The sequence below is a fragment of the Strix aluco genome, chromosome 24 (genome assembly GCF_031877795.1).
Source record: "Strix aluco isolate bStrAlu1 chromosome 24, bStrAlu1.hap1, whole genome shotgun sequence".
In the NCBI taxonomy this organism is placed as follows: domain Eukaryota; kingdom Metazoa; phylum Chordata; class Aves; order Strigiformes; family Strigidae; genus Strix; species Strix aluco.
Window position 1 is genome coordinate 6374550 of NC_133954.1, and position 18761 is coordinate 6393310.

Here is an 18761-nt window from a genome sequence, read left to right on the forward strand (position 1 = left end):
GCATGAATTGGTTATAACCTGCCAGTGCCGCATCATAATGCGCCACTGAGGTGCTTTTTGTCTTACATGTATGCACATGGCATGTGCTCCCACCAGGGCAAAGCTGTGTGATTCCTCCACCACGGTCCTCTGCCTCCTCTTCCAACTTCCCTCCCTCCTCCTGGAAGGCGCAGGCAGCCAAGCGGTACAGGCACAGCCCAGCCCTCTGCCAGCCCCGGTGGAGGATCAGTGGGGGCCAGATCAACCTGTAGACAGGCAGCAAGTGCTTCCACCACACCTTCCACACCTACACCTAGTCAGGAAACTCCCACCGGGAGCTGCTGACAGCTGTTGGCCTCCGCAGGCTCAACCGTGAAACAAAGAAAAAGTCCAGGTGCCTCCTTCCTAAATCAGCAGAATCATCCTCCCTATAATGGGGTCTCTGTGTCTCTTTGTTCAAGCCCCCCCTTATCTTAGTTTTCCCATTCCAGGGGTTGCCCAAGTGTCCACTAAAGGTCTGCTATCAGTGATTTCTGTAGGGAGCCTAACGAGCATTTCAATCGTACCTAAACAGACAAAGGGACCGCAGGAGACAGTTGAGGAGTCAGGAGTCCTGGAGAAACAAATGAAGCAAAACACAAGCAAAGCTTTGAAACAAATGAAGCAAAGCACAGGCAAAGCTTTCATACATCACATCACAGTTTAGTCTTAATAATTGTCAGAAATTCGTTTGTTTGAGCCCTTTCGTTCCCATTCAGCCACCAGCTCTGCTGTTGGCAGTGATGGGCGCCAGGCGACGGCTGTGCCTGGACACCACCGGAGGCTGGTGAATGCTGGGCAATGGCAGCTTGGGCTGGGCCTGTTCCCACCCTGGTGTATGAAATCACAGAATCGTCTAGGTTGGAAAAGACCTTGAAGATCATCCAGTCCAACCATTAGCCTAACATTGAGAGTTCACAACTACACCATATCCCTAAGCGCTATGTCAACCTGACTCTTAAATACCTCCAGGGATGGGGACTCCACCATCTCCCTGGACAGCCCATTCCAACACCTGACTACCCGTTCTGTAAAGAAATGCTTCCTAATATCCAGTCTAAACTTGCCCTGGCATAATTGAGGCCATTACCTCTTGTCCTATCACTCATTACTTGGTTGAAGAGACTCATCCCCCCTCTCTGCACCCTCCTTTCAGGGAGTTGCAGAGGGCCAGGAGGTCTCCCCTCAGCCTCCTCTTCTCCAGACTAAACCCCCCCAGTTCCCTCAGCCGCTCCCCATCAGACCTGTGCTCCAGACCCTGCACCAGCTCCGTTGCCCTTCTCTGGACACGCTCGAGTCATTCAATGGCCTTTTTGGAGGGAGGGGCCCAAAACTGAACCCACTCATCGAGGGGCGGCCTCACCAGTGCCGAGCACAGGGGTCAGATCCCTTCCCTGTCCCTGCTGGCCACACTATTGCTGATACAAGTCAGGATGCCATTGGCCTTCTTGGCCACCTGGGCACACTGCTGGCTCATTATCAATCACCCCCCAGGTCCCTCTCTGACTGGCAGCTCTCCAGCCACCCCTCCCCAAGCCTGTAGCGCTGCTGGGGGTTGTTGTGACCCAAGTGCAGCACCTGGCATTTGGCCTTAGTAAAGCTCATACAGTTGGCCTTAGCCCATTGCTCCAGCCTGTCCAGATCTCTCTACAGAGCCTCCCTACCCTCAAGAGAAATAAAAGACACGAAAAGCGTTTTTATCGCCGTGGTGGCCGTCTCAACCCAGGCGCCCCCGCCCGTCACCGCCATTCCCCTGAGGTAGCGCCCGCCCCTTCCCCGCCCGCGCCGCGCGTTTCCCGCCACCGCTCTCACGTGACAACAGCGACCCTCACGTGACCACCGCCACCGCCCGCCCAGTCCCCTTTCGGGTCGGACCGCAGGGTGGGACTTCCGGTTCCGCTCGCCCCGTCATGGCGGCGCCCAGGGAGGCGCCGGAGCGGCGGCCCTTCGGGAGGCGCTTCCTCACCGACCCCGCCCGCCTCTTCCAGCACAACGCCTGGTGAGGGCGGCCGCTGCCTCCTCGCCCCGTCGGTGCCCGCTCCGGATCCCCGGCCCTTTGCTGCCCACCGCGGAGAGGCCCGGGGGGCGGCCGGCGCGCTCCGGGGCGCAGCTTGCCCTGTGGTGCCTCTCCGCGCCCGGCCGCGGGGGTTGGGGGGGGTGCCCGGGGGTGGGCTCGTCCTCGCCGGCCTGCCGGTAGCGCGTGGCGAGGCGGTGTGTAACGGGGCTCTCAGCGGCGCTTCACGGGGGTCCGGCCGCAGATATTGTTCGCGCTCCTCTCCCAGCGCGCTGGCCCGGCGCCCGGGCGCGCCTCTGGAGCTCCCAGCGGGGCGCGGAGCAGGCCGGGGGAGCTGTGGGTGTGGGGCTGGCGGCCGGGAGGCGGGGGCCTGGCACCCCCCGGCTGGGGCGCTGCCAGCGTGGTAGGCGGCGCCGTGAGGGCTTGGAGGTGCGGGAGGGCTCTGCCCTGTTCGGCCGGTGCTCGGGGGTGCTGATCCCCGGGGGGTCCTGAGCCTCCCTTGGCCCTGCTCGAAGCAGTTGGATTGCTCAGGCTCCCTTGATGTTTCAGGAGAACGTGGTGTTTTGTTTTGTAGCAATTGTTTCATTGCTATAGTTAATAAAGTTAAGTTACCTGCTTTCAGAAGTCTATAACCCTTCTCCATCTCTGTATGAGTGACTAGTGTATAAATTGAACAGTGATCGTTTCACCCACCTGCTGCCCTGGGGTGCTGTAACAGTGTGGGATCGTGCTAGGTGTGAGCTGGGAACAGGAGCCTTTGGCTGGAGAAAGCTGCTGTTTTAAAATACGTTAAGCACCCAAATTCTCGAAATTGCTGGGAACTGAAGGTGTTTTGCATTTTTGAAGTGAATATGTCCACTTTTCATCTCTGGCTGCTATACCCTGTTAAGAATTGGGTATGTTTAATTTGTAATAAAGTAATATGTGCATGTATCGGCTTGTCATTCATTTGGGACTATGCTATACCAAAGGTTTGTTACAAAAGCATATCCTCAATGGTATTTTCCTGCAGAAACTCATAGTAATCTAGTTTTCACAGACTTGACATTTAAGTCTTGTTTTGTGAGTTAATATCAAAAGACTAATTTCTCCTGAGGCCAGAATAGTGTTTCTGGGTCCTTGTATTCTGTTTTTCATTCACTTGTTTTAATGAAAAAAGGTCAAGTGAATCACTTAAATGGGCATACACAGTTGTGTAGTCATTAAGGTTATTAATACTTCTTAATGCTTTAAAGCTTCCTGCATATTTTTCTCATAATTGGATTTAATATTAATATAACACTTTACTTTCCAAATAACCCTACTGCTTTTTTTATTTTTAACTTGAGCAAGAAAATGTAGTTTTCTAAGACAGCTAAATCAGATGGCCGATGCTGATGACCTGCTTGAGTGAAAGCACGCGAGCGCCTGCCTGTCTCGCCTCTGTGGGAACAAGTGCTTTTCACTGGGTGAGAATGACAGCTCCTCTCCAAGGAGGCCTGTTTGTGCTGAGTACCCTCGTGGTTTTATAGTAAGGATTTATTTCATCTAAATTTGGCTGAGCATCAAATAGGGAAAAGGATTAGGGGACAGATTTGGTGTCTCTCGGGATCCCTTCCAGTTACATCTTTTGTAACGCTACAAGTGCCGTTCATTCAGAACTGGGAACCGTATGTGCTGATAGCTGTTGTAGTGCTGCTGAGCTAGAATTAGAGATCGTGGAAAAGCTCCACAGCTGTCAGTTTGGAGGGCTGTCTAGACCTTTCTCTTTTCTCTCTGTCTTTGCCCTACCATTCGCAGCTGAGTAGTTCATCTTATTTTTCACAACAGGGATAATGTGGAATGGTCAGAAGAGCAGGAAGCCAGTGCCAGGAGTAAAGTTCAAGAGAACAGCTCACAGCTATTGCCACAAGATAAACAAGGTACTTTTGGATAGTCTTCTAATGCTAAGTCTTGGCTTGTGCATACAAAAACGGAACAGTCTGGCCAGAGCCTCATATGCATCATCATTTATTCCTCCCTTCCCCCCTCTCCCGAATCATTCAAAATACATTACCTAGCTGATAATGAAAAATGGAGGAGGAGGAATTTTTCTGCTCTTAATTTACCTTTCTGTGACTTTTTAACCTTCTCCAGAGACTCATCCTACTGGAACAGAAATGGTCTTGGTTGGGAGGAGTCATCTGGGGTTGAGCTGCTTTTTTCATGTTGTGTATGTTTAAATACTTCTTAGTGTTCCTTGTCAACAAACTTCTTTCATTGTAGTATTATTGCCTCTGCTTGGTTTTGCTCTCTAAAGCTTAACTTCTAACAGGCAATCTTTTGTTTGTTTGCGTGCTGTGGAGCCATCCCGAATTCAAGCTCCGTTTTTCTCTTAAGAGGGTCTAATAAAGTCGTGTCCGTATGTGTCTCTACCAAGTTAACAAACAGCATGATAATGCTTAAATCAGAAGCAAGTAAAGATTATTTTGTCCTGACTGAAGTGTTTGTCATCAGAGAGGCAGAAAAGGGATTCTAAAGTTTTTATTTCCTCAAACTTGGCTTAAAGGTATTTATACATCCAAAATGTAAAGCTTACCTGAATCTGAATCAAGCTAAAGGTGCACAGCTCTATGGTCAAGTATAATATGGTTGAAGCTGTTCTGAGTTGGTTAGTAATGCGTCTTTCCTCCACACCTGTTAGATATCATCCAGTCCCTTAAATGATGGTGAAATGGCTTCCTGTTCTTTGGTATGATAAGAGACTTGTTTGATGATGATCTTGTTATACCCTGCCGAGCTCTAGGATGGATCTGCTCCTTTTGTTCAAATTAAATTGAGTGTGTCATCTGTAAGGCGATGCTCAACGCTACGGGAGCTATTGAGACACTTCCCATATAGCTTCCAGTTGTATTCACAATAGCAAATTTAATTATACCAAAGAGCAACCCTCCTAATTTCTTGGATTCCCAGAAGTATCCAGCAGCTTCTATTGTGATGCCCATTGTGTTGAGTTCTTTTTAAAATCTGGTTAACATTAAAAGATGCTGTCTGTCATGCTTTGAGAACCTATATACAACTATGAAATTGTGGAGCAATTTGCTGTTAGAGCAGTTTGTCAGGTCTTCATGATGTATTTCCCAGACTGAACAATGGAGGCCAGTCAAATTTTGATGGTTGCTATTCAGTGGAAAGCGTGTGGAGACAATGGGATGGCTGAAACGAAGGGAAGCCAGCCCAGCCAAGTGTGCCTGAGGCGTCTAGTATTTTGAGAATCAGTAATGTCCAAGCAGGAGAACAAAGACAGGCTATTGGTCATTATGGCTGTATTATTCTGTGGACTTCTTGGGGCTGTCAGAATTTGTTCTGAAGAAGGAGAGAAGTTCTATGGGGTATGTCGAAGATGTGTCTCCTGGCTGGGAACAAAGAAAGAAGTGGAAGAGTTTCTTGGTTTCCTTCTGAGGCTCCATAATTAGCCCCCATGCAATTCAGGGGGTCCCTGGTTCTCTTCCTGTCTTTGTGAACAGTTACTTTTGTTTGCCCTTCTTCTGCAATGTGAAAGGGTGAGTATGGGCTTGGCTTTGGGGGTGTCCTTACAAAGACGAGCAGAAAAGTCAGGAGTCCTTATCAAGAAAGTCTCTGGAGGAATATGGCTCGCACGCCGATATCCCCATGAGCTAATACCACAAAAAGAATCTTGAAGCAAGTAGTATGTGAACTTTTCTGGCATAAGTTGTGCAGGAAGTCAGACTGAAAAATTAATATGGTCATTTTTTTTGCTTTAAATCTGTTTCTTGCATGATCTTTGTCAGCTGGCCCTTGATTTCTTGCATTTATATTGTTACCGATCCTTTTTTCCAGTGCTTTGAAAACACTTGGCTATGAGGTAAATGAGCTTTAAGTAAAGCTTCCACACATGCGGGTTGAAGTAAAACAGCTGTTCGATAGCATCCAACAGAATTTCGCAATAATTTAACACAGGAAGAGCACAATGTCTTGTTCAGCATTATACTGTGGCAAAAATGTGGGTCATCCAAAATGGCTGGGCTGGAATTTTGCCCCAGCACCTCAGGTAAGCATCCCACTACAGTCAGGCTGTTGTGGGATTGTTAGGGACCAGCAGGAATCAGGACTTTATATTTTTGTTAGGTGAAAGAGCATTTCCAGCCCTAGCAGCCTTTCGTATCCCTACTAGTACACAGAAAAAGTGACAATTCAGGAAGGAGTGTGCCAGGGCATGAATCAATAACACTTCTTCCTCTGACTTTAGCAGTCACTGAGTTCTATGCAAATAGTGAACTGACTTGACCCTGCTTACTTTGAGCTACGGTGAGGTCATGGCACAAACTCACTGCTCTAGTCTAATATCAGACATTAAAATTTCTTTCAGCTTGGAGTTTAAGGACAAGGCTTCCTAAAAGGAGAAAATCCTTGTAGTTGAGGTAAAGGTGATATTTTTATATATTGCTCTTTGTGCTTCAGGGATAGATCCTACTAAAAATATACATATGACCAACTTGTGGTTCTTTGTTAAAGCCATTTTTGTCTATGTTTGGCTGAGGCTACATATTTTCCCAGGTGTTTGTGGTTCATTTTACTATGTCCCTTCAGATATCTTCTAAACACTTGTGTACTTTTCAGAAAGACTGATAAATAAACTGCAGTTCAGATAATAGTACTAATCTCCAATTTCAAGATGCCTGCTTTTTCTCATAACCTTACTCTGACTAGATGTTGGAGAGAGGTTATCCATTCTCACATACAGTGGGAGAATCGTTTGCATTCAGTAAGGCACTTGTTGCTGTGCAAAGATGGCTAAGGAGTTGCATGTTACTAAAATACAGTTGGGATCTCTGGCCGTGGATGTTAGTGCCTCTAGGTGATTACAAGAATAGGATGCTATAATTAGCTCTTATTTCCCAGGACAGAGAACTCATCACATTGATGAGAATTCAGGAAGCCAGTGGGATTCGTAACTTCCCATGGAAAAACTAGTTCCCCTAGAACTGTACTTGATCTGAAATCTCTGAAGGTGTGTGGAAATAATTCTGTGGGTGACCTGAATTTCATTAGATCATGGCTGTATAAGAGTTCTTCCAGCTTTCTGTAATCTTGCTACTGGAATGTATCCACTTGGTGTGAAAATGATAAAGTTTGCTACTAAAGTTAATTTTTATCATCTTTAGTCCATCCGCCTTAGCTCTTCACTATTACTTCTGTTGATTCCCCTCTTTTGTTTTAATTTCATAAATGTGTGATGCTCTAACATGCCCAGAACTATGGAAAACAAAGTGCTGTAGACTGGGCTCTAGCAATACTTCTGTAAAACATGCTGTCCTGTAATCTTGGTGTATTGCGCAAATGCTAATTGAGCTTTCTGCCGGGCCTGTACAGTTGACTAATGTTTCTGTTTCTCCATCTGAAAAAAGGGGTAGCACGTTGGACAGGAGCTCTTCAGCTCCAGGCAGCTGTCATAGAATTCCTTAGAAGTTGTAAGTGCTTGACACTTAGTGTCATGAGGCTCCAAATTAATTGTTCCAGTGAACTGAACAAGTTAGAGATGGAAGTAAAACCTGGATTTCTTCATTCCAGTCTCCTTCAAAGAGGCCTTTTCTGTTGCCAGCTTCCTTTAACTCCTCCCAAGAGACAGTTAGTTTCCTTTTCTATCTCTTTTCCCTTTTTTAGTCCTAATAAAGTGACTGTGAGGAGGCAGCTGAGTGTTTATGTGGGGTGGCACAATTTAAATAAAGGTGATTTTCAGTCAATAGCCTTACTTACTAAAGTGGATTGCTGAATAGGTATCTGCAGTGATCCCTTACTGTCTGAACTGATTGAGACCTGATTCGACTACTGGTGACATTTTTGTTTGTGTTCACAGAGGAATATGAGGTGAATGCTAAGAGATACTGGGATGACTTTTATAAAATCCATGAAAATGGCTTCTTCAAGGACAGGCACTGGCTGTTCACTGAATTTCCTGAGCTGGCACCTAACAGGAACCCAAGCCAAAATGGGGATTCTGTGCATGAATTTGGTAACAAAGAAGAATCCAACAATGAAGGGCTGGGAAGCTGTGAAAATGGACATTGTTCATTGGAAACCAGGGCAGAGAATCAGTTAAACCTGATAAAAATCACACCTAAGATCTGCACAAAGGACTTGGCTGCACAGAAGTATAGTGAGCTGAATCACAGTGATGGAGATTACCCGGGATCATCTGCATCTTACCGTATATTAGAGGTAATAGCTGTAAAACAGTGTCAGACATCAAACAGTCCCTTGTATCAGTGGTAGTGTGAGTGGGACATATCATGGGCGAACAGCAAGTGAATGGGATGATTGCTTAAGTCAGTAAAATGCCAAAAACAGAGGGCAACTTAGAACTGAATTAAATCTGTTGGGATTCTTTTGGTTCAGACTGTGAACTGGCAGAGGCCGTTCCGAGTTTAAAAGACAAACTATTGCTATCGGATGTTGAAATAAGCATTTCAAAGTAATCTTTTGAAGAAGCTGATTCTTTTACTTGTCTGTATAAAGCTTTGCCTTGTCATTTATGTTTTGCATGTTTGTGCTGACTCTTGTTTGCCTTGGGAGTTGTGAAACAAAACAACGAAACCAAGAATGTAAAGATGCTGTTTGGTTTGTTCCTTATGGCCTGTGTAATAACAGGGAATCTCAGACTGATACAGGGTTTGTCTCAGAAAAGTCTGTAGAACTTCTAAATATTAGACTCCTGACAGCTGGTAACAACCTTTTTCTCTGCCACCTCTAGTTCACTGTAGATATTGCTGTTTTTGTTGAATGCTTCATGTTCTATGGAAGTTCCGCCTCTTCCAGGGAGAGTCAATATGAACTGTCCTTTTGATTTTTTTATTTAATCTGAGGCTTTGAAACTTCCTCAGACTTTGATGTTGTTGGGTCATTGTGGCTTTCATGTCTCACCTGAGTACTTTCAGTAATATCTGTTACTGCAAGGCATCAGTGGTGTTTTCTGCTCAGTCTACTTCAATTTTATGGATTCCATAAACATTGAGAGGCAAATTCCCCAAACCCAGTTGTGTGAACCATCTTCTCTTCAAATGGGAACAAACAGAATTAATAATAAGGCAGAATCATTGTAGACCTAGTTGTAACTTGAAGAAGAGCCGTCTAGTGAAGGAAACTCTGAAACAGCAGGATGTGATTATAGTAAAGCAAATTTCTTTCTCCATTGCTCTGATTTTCTATGGAAGTGAATGCAACTAATCCATGGCCTTTGCCAGTGCTTCAGTGACTCACACTGGTTGTTATGCTTGGGATTCCAGCAATAACAGTTTTCAAAAGAGTAACAATATATAGCTTGTTAGTAAGATTTCTATGAGAACTGGCTTAGTGGTTTCCCACAGATGCTTATATATAAGCCTGCTCCTCAGAGCCAAACGTACTCGGATCTTGCAGTAAGATTTGCAGATGATCGCTGCTAGGCTCAGTTGTTACTCATGAGTTGCTCTTTGTTCCGTGGCTGTAGAGAGATGATCTGAAATTAGCTGCATGGGACATACGGAAGAAATTATTTTGACTATGTGTACATCTACTTTGTTTGGCAGGTTGGCTGTGGTGCTGGAAATACAGTCTTCCCGATTTTACAAACCAACAAGTAAGTAGTTCTCAGTAGGTTTTTACCTGCATGATATACCAGCCTCTGAAAAACAACTGGAAAAGTGTTGCATGTGTTCTTAGTTTAGACAATCTCAGAGGAAGGCCAGACCCAAATGGTACCTTTGCCATCTGCAATTTCAAATGATTGTGTTTTGAGCCTGGAAATCTTTGCTCTTATAGAACGCAACCAATGAAACATGATGTGAGTTTACATGTCTCATTCTGAAAGCATTTTGGTATGGGCCTTAGTGCCTCTCCTTTTGCAGAAGGAAAAGTAAGTAGTCAGTTCCATATGAGAATAACTGAGGCATAAAGGAGCAACGTGATCCACCAGATTTTGCACAAGGCATTATTGACAGACTAAAGACCAGGATTTCTGGCTCCCAATTCTGTGCTCTATGCGTTTGAGACACTTCTTAATTCCTGTGGAGCACCTTTATATAAATGTTAATAGTTTCTTTTATTTATTTCAGTGATCCAGGCCTTTTTGTTTATTGTTGTGATTTTTCTACAACAGCTGTGGATCTTGTCCAGGTAAACTCAGTGGTGACTTACGAAGGTAGGAAGTACATGGTGCCAATAGCACGTTAACACAAATATGTCACAGCTGCCGCCAGCTGCCTAGCTGTGTTGGCAGCTTTCTTTTTTTAGCTAGCCCCAGTGCTGACCCTTGTCCTGGTAAATCAGGTAAAACGAGCCATCAAAGATTGTAGAAATGAGGGAAGTTGGAGTTCTCAGAATGTCACATTGGCAGCAGACAAGTCAGCCAGATTTTCTTTCCCCTGTGGTTGGCAGTACTTTTCTAAATCCAGTGCTCTTTAGCTGAGTAACTGCTGAACCCTGAAGACATTCAGGCTATTTTTTTAACAGGAACTGAAGCTGGTTTTGGTTTGTGTGTGTGTGTTACTGTCACTGCAGTTCTGGGAACGTGGTCTGATTGCTTCTGCACAGACAGCTGAGGAGAGATGCAGTTGTCTGTGGAGCAGGAGGCTGGAATTTAGTTGAAGGACAAATACTGCTAACAGATTTCAGGTCAGAATAGAACTGAGAATACATGAAGTATCAAATGTAATCAGTCACTTCAGGAGATGAGGTGGGGAGCACAGCAGCAGAGGCAGCATGCCATTTCATCCTCTTAAGGTGACACAAGCACTGTTTGTAGAGGCTACTGCAATCCACAGCAGCAGCTTTAGTAAAATATACAACTTCTTTGGGAAGTCTGAATGTGATCTTTAAGAGCGTAACTTTAGGCAGACAGGTTTGATTTTTGGGGTATAGGGAGTAGTTTGCTTGTAGTTGAAATGAATATTGATTTCAGTGATGCAGAGAGGAGCCCTGATGCTCTCACTTTGGTAAAGATTTCCTGCCTAACAGTGTAAATCCCTCACTTCTTACCACTATTAGTGGAAAATTGGACTTTAAAATTGCAGTAATCCCTCAGTGCGGTTTTGGGGTTTTGGCAGTGCTGATTGTCTGAATGTAACAAATCCAAAGCTCTTTGTAAATCTCCCATGTGTACTTATTTTTCTCATTTCACTCCTGTTACTTGTCTGACCAGGGAACCTGTCTGACCCTATCTCCTTAGTCCAGTGAGGCTGACACAGATCTCCGGACACACCACTTCATTATGTGAAAGTTAAGATGCTCCCGTGTCCAGATAATATTGAGAGCTAATGCTCTAATTTCTCTCCTCTTAAATACAGAACAATGCAGAATATGATTCTTCTCGCTGCTTTGCGTTTGTGCATGACCTGTGCAATGACCAAAGTCCTTTCCCAATGCCAGACGAGAGTCTTGACGTTGTTATTCTTATCTTTGTCCTCTCAGCGATTCTCCCAGAGAAGTAAGTTTTAATAATTCCTGCTGGCTGCAGAAGATAATGCATATAGAGCTGGAGTTCTTTAATAATTGGTCCCCTCATATCAAGGAACATTAAAGTTTGTTCTGTGTCCAGTCCAGGTTTCCATTAAGCCTCTGAAAATGAAATTTGCAGGTACTTTCTGTTGTAACAAATTCTGGCATAGGATAGGTGTGATTTTGAAGTGCTAAGTGGCTGTAGATGACATGTTGCTGCAGTCACAGTTGCTCACCTGTTCTGAACCCCAGCCCCACTGAGCACTCAGCACCCATTTGTGGAAAGTATGCGGCTAGATTTTATGGCTGAAAGATGAACTTCTCATGTGGAAGGTAGCAAGAAGGGAGGGGACAGGTTCAGAAAACAGTTAAGAAAAGTGCTGTGATCTTAGTGTGACTGCGTTACAACCTACACTAATCTGTTTTTTGTTCCCTTTGGTTTTATTTCACAGCATTTTTCTTCAAGTTCCCTTACTACTTGATTTACAGAAACCAGTGGAAATACTTTTGTAATTAGTAAGAGAGAGCAGTTAATCCCTGCTGTGGCAGGCTAAGTTGTTGTAGGAAAAAAAGCAGAATCGGGGAGTGTCAGAAATAAGGCAGCCAAATAAAATCAACCCACCTAAATCTGAGAGAGCTCAGAAAAGTGCTAGCTTTTGGTAGCTCTTTATATGAAGTTGAAACATATGTAAGACTTTATACCTTCTTTTTGGAAAGTAGGCTAAGGAGACAAGCATCATTTTGCAGGATGTTGAATATTTCTGTTTTGTTCTTTCCTCAGGATGCAATGCATCGTTAACAGACTGAGTCGCCTTCTGAAACCAGGAGGAATGATTTTATTACGAGATTATGGCCGTTACGATCTGGCCCAGCTTCGGTTTAAGAAAGGTATTTTCTTTTCCCCTGGGGAGTCTTGCCAGATCACTAATAGGTGATGCTTCTCTGGAGTAGTGTCTACCCTGTTTAGGAGGCAGCTCATTAATTCCCCTTAAGCACAGCATGTGCTGGGAGAAGTGCTTCTTGTTGGATGACAGTTGTTGATTTTTAAATGATACCTGGTAACTGTTTAAATCCCTCTTGCCCTTAGGTCAATGTCTGTCTGATAACTTCTATGTGAGAGGTGATGGCACCAGAGTCTACTTCTTCACACAAGGTAAGAGGCTAGAAAAATCCCTCTGACTGTCCTCACCTCTTTTTGTCCCTGTGCCCTCAAGTTTTGCCACTAGCTCTTTCCAGCCTGTCTATCTTGGAGCAGTGTGGAATGTTAAATGTCTCCCAGTTGCATGGGACCTGGGCTTGTCCCTTGTGAATGCGAATATGGCACGGTGAATTCCTTAGTGGAAAATCCTGTTAGAGAAAGACTGGTGTGTGCTTGCTACACTGGGAGGGGCTCTTCTTGAATCTTATTGCCTGCGGAGGATGGAGTGAGGTGGACACCACTCGAAGGAACTTTACTGTTTTCCTAGGAGGAAATAAGAAGGGCGTGGTTCAGCACAGAGCTGAGGCAGCCGCTCCAGTTCTGCTGCTGCTCAGTGTTCAGCGGGGCTCGTCCTGTCCCTGCTCATCACCCACTGCACCTCTGGTTGCTTCCACCCCCCGCATGGTCAGTTTTAGAGCAGTGGCACAGCTGCAACAAACTATTCCCTTCCTCACCGCACAAGTCTTGTTTGTCACAACAAAATTAATGTTTAATGCGTGTTTGGCAAACGCTTCACGATGGCAAGCATCTGATAAAAGAGCGCAAGCTGGGGCCTGTTAGCCCTTTCCTACAGAAGCTCTGTGCAACCACGTGCTCCCAGGCTGCAGCTGAACGAGCTCTCTGCTGCTCGGCGGGACAGGGTCTGGCTTTGCCCAGGGCCAGTGTGCTGGGGCACTATGATACTTATTTGCTTGGTCAGGAATACCTGCCAGTGTAAGTGTTGCACCCTGGAGGGCTCTGAGTGCTTTGATTGAGCCCCAACAGGGTGTGGTTTTTAAAGGATTTTTTTCCCAAACTTAATCGTAATGAATCCTGTTCCCCTCTAGCCTATGAAGCATAGATCTTATTGCCACCATTTAAAAGCATAGATCCCATCCCGTTCTTTGCTCTTGCAGAGTCTGAAATTCCTCTGGAGAGAGGGGGGAGGGGGAAGGAATGGATCTGTCCCTACTTGCCAGAAGATTCTGCCTTAATCAGTTACTAGAGGCCATACCCCTGTCTGAAACTGCTGCTGTTTTCTCTTTGTCAAGTCTCTGTTATTCTAGTTGTCCTCCAAATAATTATTGCCTTCCTTGGTAGAAGGTAAGCTCAAGGGAAACCAGAGAACTGTGATCTTAATACCCCAGAGTACAGTAGTTAAGTCCTGTCTGATCTTTATGTTTCCCTGCCAGAGTGAGACCATGAGTTTCCTCTGGCCCATCTTTCAACATAATTTAGCCCTCGGTCTGAGCAGGTATCAGTTAATGAAAGCTATGGCGTCCTCAGACTCCTTCTCTCTGCTTCCAGATGAGTTAGATGATCTCTTCACAACAGCTGGGCTGGAGAAAATCCAGAATCTGGTTGATCGGCGATTGCAAGTGAACCGTGGGAAACAAATGACGATGTATCGAGTCTGGATCCAGTGCAAATACCGCAAACCTGCCGCCCCTCCGCTGTGAGGAGACCAGAAGCGCTTTCTGGGTTGGAGCCTCCTCACAGCCGTGGGCAGTGTCTCCTCCTGGTGAGATGTGGCTTTATGGAGTTCAGCGCACACAGGACCTCAGTGCCTTTTACAGTGCCTAGCATCACTTCAAGTGAGTTTTGCTAAGGACGAATGCCCTAAGAGGAGACCAAGCAGTATTTTAGATGTCTTGCTACTGGTCTGAATTTTTAAAATTATTTATGGTTTTAACAACTTAAGAAATGGTCATGCTGTCTTACAGCAGCTGAGCAAGTTGAGTAGCGAGTCACTCTTACTCTGGATTTCCACATGAAACAGAAGGAAAGCTTCGACCTTACCACTGTGTTGTGTACTCTTGTCTTGGGAACAAAAAGCTTACAAAGGTTAAATCTGCTCTTCTCTGCAACGGGTCACCAGGCCTAATACGAATCCCTTCACCAGCTTATCTCATGCATCTCTCTTCTAGTCATTCAGGTTTGTGCAAATCCACAAGTTAAAATACATTGATCGAGGGCAGGAACTGAGAGCATCCTAGTTTCTCTGTGCCAGCTTCCCCATGGATGCCTCGTGGTGTGCAGATAACCTGTGGCGAAAGCAGATTATGCTGCCTTGACCTGGCTGGGCACAAGGATGTTCATCTGGGCAGCTAGCACGCTATGGCTCAGGTGCTATCAGTTCATATCAGGTAGGGTTCAGGTTTTCAAAGATTTGGGGCTGATGCCAGTTTTGGGGCACCTCCAGAGTGCAGAGTATCACAAGCAGCTCACAGGACCAGGGTTTACACAGAATTACCTGCTTTTTCTGCTTGAACGGTGAGAGACTGTTCTTGCTGGCTGCAGCCCCCAGGTCACGAACTGCACTGCCCTGTCGTGGTGGTGTGCTAAACCCAAGTAGACAAGACACCTGTCTTTGATAAGAAATCTGAAGAATGTCTACCACTCTTGTTTAATTTCTTAGAGGAAGCCAACATTGTGGCTTTCTGAAGGTATTTCCCCACCTTTGACAGAAAATATCTTTTATCTCAGCTTGTTTTCTTTTGTTATTTTTAGGGTGTGGTACAACAGGTATTAGAATAAATTTTGTGGTAATGCTTTTCAATGCTGGTTTGATTAATATAAATCAGGCTTCCACAGAAACTCACATGCTTCTGTGCACCTGATCTGAAGGATTTGGGCCACCATTAAGTAACTACAGTTTTTTTCCTCTTCTGTTATAATGAGTGTCACTAGTGCCTGCTCTCGTCTCAAGACGGGAAAGCCTTGGCTGATATCTTCTTCCTTTTTTTAGTTCATGAAGCAACAAAGTCTATTGTGTGTGCACCACAACAGAGCAGTTCATGCTACACAAGGCATGTATATTTTGTTAGCTGGACACTTGTATTTGTAGCTTGCAGTTGCCCAAGAATAACTGTCAACTATAGAGACATGTAGGTTATGAAATAACTGCTGTCTTGAAACAGAGGAGAAAGGGTAAAAAGATGAGGAAATGTCATTGCTAGCTTTGGAGAGTCTGCAGGAGTCCTGGGGAGTCAAACCAGGAGCACCCTGATTTGTAAAGCCTTGGAAGGGGCTGTAGCAATAGTCTCTGCTGGGCATGTGGCAGCATGATCAGTTTGTAGCTTCCCTGTCGCTGTGTCACCCTGCAGGTAGGAGTATGTCTGCTACCCGAAGGCTTCCGGGTCGGGACATTTCAGCCCTTCCTGTGGAAAGGTGACCCAGCAAATCCATCCACACCACAAAGGCAGGCTGCAGTGCTGGGGTGGGAATGGAAATGCACCATTGCTTTTTTTATACATCTAGCTCTTTTACATAAGGGTGAAAGGGAAGCAAATAACTGGGAAGAGAATTCTTGTTCAGTTTGTTGTACTGTATTTTCTAAAGGGCTAAGAGACTTTACAGCGTCTGCAAATGGAATAGGAGGAGATGATGCTTCTTTCTCTCTAAGCACATTTGGCTTCTGCTGGGCACAAGCCTGACCCAACCCAGAAGCTGTGCAGTTGCTGCTGTGTTTTCATGCTAAACCTACAAAGTCTGATTCCCTGGCAAGGTTGGTACCTCAGGCAAGGTCTAGGCAAAACACGGCTCAAGGCATCTGGGAGCTGAGCAAGATCGTGTCTCCTCATCTTATCCAGGCAAAGAGTCAGGCTTAGCAAAAGAAGTCCTGTGAGTGTTCAGCGTGACGTGAGTCATGTAACCAGCTCCGTAGCTTTCAGTGAAAGACCTTCCATGAGTTACTGGTGCCTTAGGCAGTTCCCTGGGGTCCTTCCCTCTTGGTCCCCAGAGGGAGACCTCCTCCTGGGATAGCTTTATCTCCCTGGAAGAAAAATTATTGACTGGGGTAAACAAACAGCATAATTAGTGTGAATTAAAGTAATTTGAAAAATGTCTTATTAATCATCCAAAGGCTTGTAAGCAGCACAGGAAAATATGTTTTTAATTATAAGCATGATTTATTTAAAGTTGATGGACTCCCCTTTAAATTTAAACTCCTGAATGGGAGAAAATGAAGGCTAGTAATTTATTTGTTTCTACTTTCAAGGCTACATCCCAGTTGCCTGCCTGGTTTTGACTTGGGCTTCATGCAAAAACTTGCAGCCCTGTGAGCCTGCAGCCATTGAAGTGGATCTCTGCCTTTCTTAATGCTCTCCATTCTGCTGGAGTATTTAAGCAATCACTCAACATGAACCATGCTGGGCAGACATGCTTTTGTTTCCAGTCCTGTTGGTGGTGTTCAGAAAGCAACAAGTTAATGGCCTTGAATTGAGCCAGGCCTCCTACAGACAGATACTGTCTGAGCTTTCTTCATTAATCTCCACCAGCTCCCGTTCCCTCTGAAGCTGCTGCTCTCCTGCAACTCCAGGCCTTGCCTCCCACACAGCTCTGCTCAGGTACCTTGGTCCTGACTTGCAGCAGCTTCTGCCATTCCCACCTTGGGCCTGCTGAGCAGGCTGGGTTGCACAACGGCTTTCTAGCATGTTCAAAGGAAATCTCCAAATTGACTTTTACAATATTGAAAAGCCAGGTTAAGTACCTTTATTTTTTGCTTTTTTTTCTCTTCCTTTTTTAGCACTGTAACATTAGCTTTAAAGCCATTCTGAATGTGTCTGCTCTGGTTTTGTTCCCAGCATTCCAGTCTTGTGGTCTGTGGCTTACAGGCAATGCCAACGTAGCTTGTTGAACCTCCCAAGCAGAAGAGTTGATTTCATAGCTCTTCAGAGGCACTGCCCCTGCAATTCTGGAGCCAGACATTGTTAAACTTCGGGAAGTCTGGTCCCGGCTTTTGCCAGAGGATGGTGGATTTCCTTGGAGGTTCATAGATTGTTTTGGCTGGAAGGGAACTTTATCATCACCTATTCTGACCCTTTCAATAACCCTTTCATGTAGGGATTATGCCATCAAGCCTGTGACTTGGGCTGAGCCAGAACTAATCCTACAGAAAGGCTTTCAATCCAGCTGTGATGCTGAGGGCTCCAGAGAATGCAAAGAACCCTTTGCCTCCCCAGGTACATCGTTTGTCTCGTGGCATCCTGGTTTCACAGACGGCTAGAAACTGGGAGGCAGGAAGGGAACGGGGGAGGGAAAGAGAGCAAGAGGCTGGGGAGTATTTTGAATACCATCACTTCAAAAATAAATAAATTGTAAATTCCACTGAAAATTGGAGCTTCCTCAGGATCTTCCTGACAGCACAGGAAAGTGAGAAACAGCAGTCATCTGTAGTGATTTTTACTGTTCCAACAGTAATCATCAAATGCTTCTGACCGGAAGCGTGTGAGACCAGACACAATTGTCTTCTCTCCCAAATACTTCAGCTCCACCATTTCTAATTCTGTAGTTAGCTGCAGAGCTCCAGGATAAATGAGACCTGATTATTTTCAATAAAACAGAGGTGTGAGCAGAAGGAACCTCCGTGTATGCATGCCAGCGGCTTTTGGCACTGCATCACAACTAAAGCTGAAAGAGCTTCCTTTTGTTGTTGGCATTGGGATGAGTCCCGGCTGGTCCCCAGTTGGATTCCCTACGGGAATCAGAGACACAAACTGTTTTTCCTGAGCACAAATGTAAGATGCAGAGGTTTCAGTGCTTAGAAGCGAGGGCATGGATGAGGATGAGGCTGCAGGGATCAAGTTATTAAGGGATTTGGGGAGCATCCTTCCATCTCTGTAAAGACAGATGGAGGGAAACCAAGTCACGCAGTCGTCTTTGTTCTCCTGATCAGTCAATTGGATCCGATTTGTCAATCAGAGCTGTGCCACCACTTTTGGTTTGGTGCCGTGTTGGGGAAAATTAGTCCAGAAGAGAAGACACATGATCAGGATCACTTTGCTATTGTAGCTATTCATCTGCCTTGACAGGGGTGTGTGCTTGGCAGACATAATTTTGTACAGTGTCCATAGAATTCTGATTCTAGCAGTGTTGTCTTATATTTTTTCAGGGCAAAATAGAAATTACTAGAAAAGCGAGCAGGAGGGAGAAATTTTTTGGAGGACTCTCCTGCGAAGCAAGGTGCTCTAGAGAGAAAGGAATTGCCAGCTCTGTGCTTAATCAGCAAAGCTCTGGAGTTTGTGCTTAGCTCTTGCTGAAGGCAGTAAGTTCCTGTGCACAAGTGCCTTGCTGAATGGGAGCTTGTATTGCTGAGAAAGT

The 18761-nt window shown here is 45.3% G+C and overlaps 1 protein-coding gene across 1 annotated transcript; it reads left to right on the top strand.

Moving 5' to 3' along the window:
- The first annotated feature begins 1896 nt into the window (after positions 1-1896).
- Positions 1897-15219, top strand: METTL2A (methyltransferase 2A, tRNA N3-cytidine). Its single transcript, XM_074849437.1, has 9 exons — positions 1897-2017; positions 3842-3933; positions 7869-8230; positions 9577-9626; positions 10102-10162; positions 11332-11471; positions 12264-12370; positions 12570-12635; positions 13968-15219. The coding sequence occupies exons 1-9, from the start codon at positions 1929-1931 to the stop codon at positions 14117-14119; spliced, it is 1119 nt and encodes a 372-aa protein (XP_074705538.1). The 5' UTR covers positions 1897-1928; the 3' UTR covers positions 14120-15219.
- Positions 15220-18761: the final 3542 nt, after the last annotated feature.

What these genes read in the sequence shown, in the direction of transcription:
- METTL2A (XM_074849437.1), top strand. Translation starts at nt 1,929, where the DNA reads ATGGCGGCGCCCAGGGAGGCGCCGGAGCGGCGGCCCTTCGGGAGGCGC. An exon ending in CTCTTCCAGCACAACGCCTG is followed by an intron (nt 2,018 to 3,841) that starts GTGAGGGCGGCC and finishes TTTTCACAACAG; the next exon opens with GGATAATGTGGAATGGTCAG. An exon ending in CCGATTTTACAAACCAACAA is followed by an intron (nt 9,627 to 10,101) that starts GTAAGTAGTTCT and finishes TATTTATTTCAG; the next exon opens with TGATCCAGGCCTTTTTGTTT.